Source organism: Sinocyclocheilus grahami, unplaced genomic scaffold, assembly GCF_001515645.1.
Source record: "Sinocyclocheilus grahami isolate Dianchi unplaced genomic scaffold, SAMN03320097.WGS_v1.1 scaffold477.1, whole genome shotgun sequence".
Classification (NCBI taxonomy): Eukaryota; Metazoa; Chordata; class Actinopteri; order Cypriniformes; family Cyprinidae; genus Sinocyclocheilus; species Sinocyclocheilus grahami.
This window is the reverse complement of record NW_015505656.1, coordinates 462,495-471,148: the sequence shown is the minus strand read 5'-3', so window position 1 is coordinate 471,148 and position 8,654 is coordinate 462,495. Positions and strand designations below refer to the sequence as shown.

Below are 8,654 nucleotides of genomic sequence, written 5' to 3'. Positions count from 1 at the left end.
GTGTATCCGCGGGACGCTAGCACTGAGACAACGCCATTCCAGAGCTGTTCAGAGGAAGTTAATGATAGCAGCTGCTCCCATGCTGTGCTTTAATAGATATTTGTATGATATCTGTTATTAGGCCTCTGTGGTGGTCAGCTCGTGCCGAGCACCCACGAACAGGGTACAAAATAATCTCTTAACATATTATTAAGAAAAGCCCTCGGCGCCGCGCCGCTCTCAGATGGGAAATTAGCACGTTTTCTATTAGCCGGGCACAAGTCATAGATTCTATCAAAGCTAAATGAGCAAAAAAAAAAAAAAAAAGACGGACAAATCAAAGAATAGGAAATAGAAGAGGTCCGACAGGCATGCTTTGCCTTTCATGTCACACATCAAAACAACAGAACTGTGATACGTGTCGACCACATGGGAACTGCAGGCAAACTGCATGGTTTGTGGAATTTAAGTGGGGGAAAAAACAAATAAATGAAGCTAAAAAGCCCAGAGAGAGAGCTTGCCCATATTAATGTGTGCAAAACTCATTTATTAACCTGCTAAGACAAGGACTTTTAACAGAAAGCTCTGTAAACAAAAGATTAAACTGGATCTAGCTTTGGAAAATGAAAGGAAAACAAGACCAAAATAATCACACATCTGAGAAAGGCCTCTGCTTAGATTACAATCGCCACAGCCTACTGGAGTGGAAAAATACTTAATTGAACCATTTCGACGTGCCGAAAGTTTGCACGATTCCGGCGGAATCCAAACACGCCGGATTGCATAGTGATGACTTGCCAAAAGTGATTGCATGCGCTTGCTCATCTAGCCAGTGAATTGTTTCCCGTTTTGACAATTCTATGAGAAATAGCTCTTTCACACACACACAAACACAGAATCACTAACCTTGGGCAACCTCTCCGGATCACCTGGATGTCTAGGAATGACCTTCTGCAGTCTCTGGAAGCCATAGTCAATAGTTGGTTCGTTCAAAGCTAAACCGCAAAACAAGAAAACGCCATCAGTTAGCATCACACACACACACACACTCGATTGCGACTGTCAACCCTGTGAAGTCTGCATCAGTCCTGCTTCCTGAAGCACCTGCTGGATTTATGGGCAACGGGCGATGATGACATATGTCTGGCTATTGCGCCCCTTCAGATTTATCCCTCTTTCTCGCACTCTCTCTGCCATCGTGCGCTAAAGCAAAGCAGGCAGGAGGAACACTTCATCTTATGGAGCTTTAATAATCTGTGAATGGTTGACTACAAACTGATGTAGGGCGCTATCATTTCACAGCTGTGCCGGGGCTGGCCTCATGAAATTGCTGGCCACAAATAGTAATTAATCTTTTCTTTCACACAGACACACATGCAGCACACACACGTTCCCTCCCTCTCAAATTGGAATTTTGAGTATGAAGTGCCCTGGTTATAAATCAGACAGAGCTGCTCCGTATACAAGTGCATGAATCATAATCTCAACTTCCTGCTACCGCATGCATTGTGTTTAACAAGCTTTAGAAGAGTGCATGGAGGTCTATTACGGTCACACTAGACTTTAAGCATGGGAAGTTATTTTCAACAAATATGAAATATGTTGCACTCTAGGAAGTTTTTTTTTTTGCATTAAATATTTTTTAAATTTTTGAAGAAAAAGTGAGCAAAAAATAGTCAACACAATGCTAACATTGTTTAGGTGGTTGTCAAAGTGTTGCGATGCAGATGGCTTTTAAAGTTGACATAAAAAAAAAAACTGATCACTTATAAGCTTGTAAGCACAACCTTAATTAATAAGATAAATGACTTGCAGTATCCTCGTCCATAACACAAACGTGAGTGTAAAAGTGTGAAATTTCTGTCACTAACATCAACAAACAGAAATGCACAAATAATAATTATTGATTTCAAACAGGTTTCCTGAACACTAATCTGCCACTGGCCAGACATACAGATAGCCCCGCCCCCAAATGCATACCATTGGTTGAGTGGAACATAAAAATGATACAGAAGGAAGAAAAGATCACAAGAGGAAAGCAAGCAGAACATCAGCATAAAAATATTATCAGACATGAATGTAGATGTCGTCGTCAGTGATGAGGCCGTATGAATCAATGTGCTGTTTCTTTTGAGAGATCAAATCTGTCTGTTCCCCTTATTCAGCACGCACTTTGCCGCTGAACCCTGCTCTGATGGAAACGGGGAGAAACACGAGAATGAACTAAAGCAAAGAATGAGAGATGACAGCCTGAGAGGAGAAGATGAGCATATTAGACAGGAACTTCCTAGAAATAATTGGGTGACTTTATGATGAAGTGCTACAATTACATCTAAGTGTAGTAGGGGGCGGCAATCCAATCAATCCCATCTGATCAATATCAAGACGGCGCTTATGTTTTGGTGCACACGTATGTGTGTCATCATGTGACAGCGGTGATGCTATTTGACATGCCATCTTGCATGGCTGAAGACAAAGTAGCGTGCAGGAATCCGAAGTAAGATGTCGGCTTGTTAATAAAGCATTGATCGGGCGTATTGATTTTACATGACATGGCTTTCACAAGGATGTAGCTCTCTCAAGCACACCTTCACCTCCCCCTTTCCTTCTCCTCTCGCCTGTCGTTCCTAGACGGACACCCTCCACCTCTCCGAGATGTAAATGTTTGTATTACAGCACTTCATTATTCCTGAATTTGCCCATATGAGGGTATCCATCATTTTGGCCCATTTTTTATGTCTGGAGCCTGGAACTACACAAATGGATCATGCACTTTGACACTAGCCCTTCAGGATGTGTATTTGCCCTGAGACACATACTAAAAGTACCCGGTGACATTAAATATGGCCCAAAAGCGGGCAGATTTACAGCCGTTCTGATGGCACTTTCACACAGCGCAGCCCTGGGCAGCAACATGTTGTTCTGCGCTCTGACATTGAGGCTTTGCTGATGAAGGAATGTGTGCGGTTTGATAAATGCATCGGAACAGTGGGCGCTAAACGCTCTTCAGTTATTGATCTGATGCTAATGCAGTAAAAGAGGTCAGTGAGACCTTCATTAGCGCAAGACAGTCCCTCACCTCTGAGATCCTCCACCTCAAACACACCAGGAATTATTAACTACAGCTAGGTGAAAGACACACTGATTTATATGGGAACCACGATTTCTTGTAAAATACCATAGCATAATTGCAACAGCATTGATTTTAGCCATATAATGTGTCATAAAAAATAATAAAATAAATTAAAATAAAATAATTAAATAGTAATCATGGTTTCTAGCAAAATACTATACTATAACTATAATAAAACTGTCTGATTGGCAATAAATAAATAAACAGACAGTAAATGTCAATCACAGTTTCTAGAAAAATATCATAGTATAAATACAGTAAAACTTGATAAAAGCAAATTAGTTATGAAAAAAAATATATATATATATTTTAAAATACCATAACATAAACAAAACGACATATTAAATATTAAATTTGTATTAAATAATAATAATATAATCAATAAATCAATTCAAAAAAGAAATTCATATTTTCTAGCAAAATACCATAACTACAATAAAACAGTATGATTAGTCTAAATAAATAAATCAATAAATAAATAAGTGATAAAAATTCAAATAAAATCATAGTCTCTACCAAAAAAAAAAAAAAAATTAATTTACTAATAAATTAAAAATAATCCTTTTAAAAAAAAAAAAAATCCCCCAGTAGCAACAACATCTAAAAGTGTTTTCTGGGTGGTTGTTAGGTGGTTACTTACTGATCCAAGTAATAAAACATCAACCCTGAAAATATTCTGATCTCTAGATATGGCTCAATGTAAATCTATTGGATTTTTTACACCCATTTTATCACCCACCAAGTGAAAACCAAAAGCCTGATCACTTTGTGTAAAGTAATACATGATTTAAGGTTTCTGTAGCACAAATGGTGCACTTAGCAAACATCACTAATAATTCTAGTAGCCATGTTATGTTTTGTGGAAACTGTGGTTACCATGCTAAAAAAAAATTATAAAGGGAATACTGCTGCGATTACGAACACATAAAATTGATAAAAATGACAGAGAAGTGAATGGAAGGAGAAACAGATGTGGTTTTGGTGTGTGTGTGTGGGGGGGGGGTATTAGTGCTACTGGGCCAGCTGGGAAATATGGAGAACAGATTGAGTTTAAATCCAGACAGACTCCTTGCAAGCAACTTGCTTCTCCTGCACTCTCACGTCGTTGAACAATAAAACTATTTTTCTCGTTCACAACCTACACACTCTCTATCTCTATATCTTTCAGTCCAGGCCTGAGGCTAAGCCCCTCCCACTGGCCTTTGAGCCGGCCCCCCAGCCTCGGGCCCGGCAAATCAATAGCACTTTCCTGTTTTAGAGCTGGGTAATTACGAGGTGGGGAGAGTAGGTGACCTTTCACCTGTTCTGTATTACTTTGCTGATATTAAGATAAATTGCCCGATTTTGGGTAAACATATGCTGCAATTCAGGCTGTCAGCGCCGGTTTGCGCAGGGATAATTTGTATTGATCTCTCCGTTTCTTCCCAATTCTGCTTACTGACCTCACGGATAATGAGAGAGAGAGAGAGAGTGTAAGTGCTGGATATGGCTGTAGTCACCACTGCTTTTCACCGCATGTGTGTGTGTGTGTGTGTGTGTATGTGTGAGAGAGTATCTGGAAGCCTGGCGTATGTCAGTGGCAGAGTGTTTTGCTTACGTCTTCATTTGTTATCCATTTTCTGTTTGTTTGTTCTATCCATCCAGAATGGCAAGAGGGGGGCCGAAAGCCGTTTAGCACTCAAGCATAACTGAGCACGTTAAATCAAATCAGGCTCACATCTCGTACGGGGCCGTTATGAATTATGGAGCCACTCATATAAAAGGGAAATGTGCTTGCTAATGAGCTAGCATGCTTTTCGGGCCGCCTTGCCTTCGCAGAACGAGTGGAGTGAATGAACAGAAGGGTTTGCGTTTGATGGATGACACATCTAAAGCTCCTTGGGCTGGTCATCATGTTTAGTTGTTTTTTTTCACCCCTCATTTGTAAAAGAGAATGTTAAGCACAATCTGCCAGGGACTTAACGTTAAACAGCCTCTGATTTTACGTCCAGAGAGAGTCTGTGTGTGTCTACATGTCGCCTGCTCGTGCGTGTGTGTGTGTGTGTTTGTGCGTGCGTGCGTGTCTCCATATATTTCAAGATTGAGTGTTTTGACCTTGTTCTCGCAGACTGTATATATTGTCATTCTTCAAAGCTGACACGCTAGAGTGCGGCAGATACTAAACTGTGACACGTTTTTATTTAGCAATAAGAGAAGCGTCCCATAGTAACATCAGTGGGAAGTGACACAATCGCAATCAATCACAATAAAATGCAGCTGTGCGGATTCGCAAAGTTACGAGATGAAGAAAACTTACTTGATGCACTATGTAAAAAAAAACTGTACATCCACAGTGGTCATTTTCTGCTAAATATGGATTTGAATATGGAACCGCAAGCTTTAAAATATGATCAAATTAGCCAAAATATGTAATAAAGGATGTTTATTAGACATTTCTCAATGGTCTACTGTAAATTCAGTACTGGAGAAACGCAGAAAATTGTAAAAAATAACCAAAATACAAACAACCAGCTTCTTAGGCTGAGTAAACCTGGTTAATTTTAAAGACTTTGGTGTTGCATTCTGGGTAATGAAGTGCTCTTCCACTAAGGTACATATGTTGTTTCATTCTGGTAAATGTAAGACAAAATCAGTAGTTCTTTAAATTTCCATTCATTTTAACACCCTTAAAATGCATACTCTACACACTTCTGCATCCAATTCAGTTCAAATTATTTTCATTTGGTTAAAAAAAAAAATCTGTGCTTGCATTCCAGACGTCCATTACATCCCGTGATGATGATAAGTGTGTATCTTTGGCTCTGATAATGAATGGCTTTCTGGCTGTTGCTCTCTATTACTTTGTCTAATTATCCTTAACTGCTGCGAGCTTATCTCCGCCCCACCTCCACCATCAAGAACCACTTTTCCACTTTTTTTTTTTTCTTCTACAAACACAAATCAGGAAGGGGAAACGCAAGAGATTTTAAAAAGGAGCGAGATCTGGATAAGTGGTGCCCATCTCTGGATTGGCTGACTGTTGTCATCACGCGCTGCGAAAACAAAAACATAGAAAGGAAATGTCTTTTAACGCGGATTGCCCATTGTTCCACAGCTGAGCGACAGAGACATGCATGAAACAGAAAAAAATGAAAGCGGAAAAAAAAGCATCAAAGGCCAGAAAGAGTTTTTGAGTTTAATGCAGCATAATAAAAACAGGAAAACATTCATTTGTTCCAGCACAGCTGCTGGATTTTGCTCTAAATGAGGTCAGTTTTCATCGCAATTATGATCATCAACTGCCAGACCAAAAGATGCAGTAATAATTCAGTTACTTTTCTTTAGTGAAAACAGACCACCTTCATAATTAGGATTTCTTTGAACAGACCTGAAATATAATCTAAGAGAAAGACCAAAGCATTTTTTGCTCTTAACAAGAGAGAGAGACATGCTAGCACCTGATAAATGCTTCTTGTGATATATATGTGTGTGTATATATATATATATATGTGTATATATATAACTAAAAATCTAAAATATTTTAAAATAATATTTATATATAAACTTAGAATGGCAGTGTAAAACACTATTAAAAAGACAAATGCTAGGTGACTAAATAAAGTGTTTCTTCTAAAGTTTCTGCTAGGTGGCACAGGTTCCATGGTAATACCACCTGAACCTAAAGGTTCAAATGAAAGCGATTTTCAGGATTAAACCGGAAAAGAATGAGGGATGGACAGCTAAAAGGGGAAAAATTAGCTGATGGCTTACTAGTTTTGTACTATTACAGCGCTTTGAATTTCAAGCCTGTTTTGAACAAGAAAAAAAGCAAACGAGTGAGGAAGAGGGGGAAAAAAGTGGGGTTTTACAGAGAACAGAGCGAGCCGGAGTTCTTCAATGTGGCGCTAACTTCTTCATTTTATTGCCAGCTGTCTCCGATGAAGCTATTTCATCTGCGAGAAATTCAGATACTCCGGAAATTAAAATTTCAAAGATCTGCGGCGTGAAAAAAAAAGAGAGTGTGAGAGAAAAAAAATCAATGGAGGCAGATCAATGCTCATAGAAATTTCATGAACTTTGAACCGATACAGGCATGATGATGAGAAAGAGAGAGAGGGGGCCGCTCGACCCACCGATAAAGTGTCGACAGGACAAGAGAAGCCCACTCTCACGATCTAGGCCGTTCATATTTTATTTCCCTGACAGAAATTACATTTCAAGTCTATTTCTGTAACAAGGAAGGTTAAAAAAGACCCCCACCCCTTCCATTTCTCTTTTCCCTCATCTTTTTTGTCAGCATTCTCCATCCATGTGACTCACCTCCGGCAGATCTGACTCAAACGCACCATTTTAACGGCTCGCCGATATCAAAACGTATTGGGTTCCGCCTTCACCGATAGCAGACGCAAATTAATATAGTAAATTGAAGATCGATACATGGATGAAGGGGAAGGGCGGGATCGATGGGTGCTAAATTATTGCTGCATTTCGTCCTCATTCGAGATGAGTTGTGTTTTCCTTTGCCGGTCAATACTTTGTGGCTTCTCTTATTAATCTATAAATAAATTTGGCGATGAATGTGGTGCACGGGTTAGGCCCGGGTCAGAGGGCTGCAAACGGGAAGATGTTTGGGAACGAGAGAGCGCCCCATCCATCAGAACAAGTGCTGGCCACTGGAGCATGACTAATTTCTCTGACTTAGTGAGGACAAACCTATTTAAAGCTGCCAGAGGTAAAAAAAAATAAAAAAAATGGACCGAGCCAAAATAGCAACCAGCAGGGCCAATTATACCCAAATCACCCCAGTGCAACTCTCTTTAAGGAGAGAGGGTTCATTCGACCCTTCCAGCACATGCAGAGGTTGACTGAATTTTTTTGGGGACCGCTGCTTATTATAGAGTTGTAGCTTGTCACAATATTGAGTTAAAATATCACCACAATCCCCAATGGTGTGGCATTGCTCACAATAATGGCGCGCTCCTCTCTGAAGTAATAATATTTCTCAAAGAACTGTCTGAGAAGAAAAATTCTCATCTGCTGAGAAGAACTCAGTTCTTGGTTCTAGTTATTAGTGAGCAGTTCCCCAGTACACTTGTATCATTAGACAAGAGCGTAGTAGTGAGTGCCCATCTGTTTTTGCCTACTCATTTTCTCCACAGACATTTCCATTAAAAATGTAGAAAACATGATTAAAATTAAATAAAACACAACCGTATATATATAGTATTATTTTTAAAATATGTAATATAAAATATGATAATTTTGTCTTCCAGATTGTTGTGTAAAAATAAATTATAAAATATAAAAAAGAAAATATACAATAATAAAAAAATTTTTTTTTTTTAATAAAATAAAATAAAATAAAATAAGTTCAATTTAAATTAAACAGTGTGAATTCCGATCCAAAAAAAGTTCAAACTTGGGAATATTTTCTTATTTTGCTTCAGTTCATTCAGTATTCATTTTGAATCAGAATCTTTGATGTGAATGTAAAATTGAATCTGAGATTGTGAAATTCACATATTTCTTAAGTTTATTTAATGCATTTGTCCATTTTTAAACT

General features: G+C 38.7%; 1 protein-coding gene across 10 annotated transcripts in view; it reads right to left on the bottom strand.

The window, feature by feature from the left end:
- The window catches only part of LOC107553694 (transcription factor COE3), a 107,680-nt gene that overhangs the window by 9,677 nt on the left and 89,349 nt on the right, over positions 1-8,654 (bottom strand). For all 10 annotated transcript variants that reach the window (XM_016235993.1, XM_016235999.1, XM_016236002.1 and 7 more), the window contains exon 11: positions 886-974. In XM_016235993.1, the coding sequence (XP_016091479.1) occupies positions 886-974 (89 nt within the window). The remainder of the gene's footprint in view (positions 1-885; positions 975-8,654) is intronic.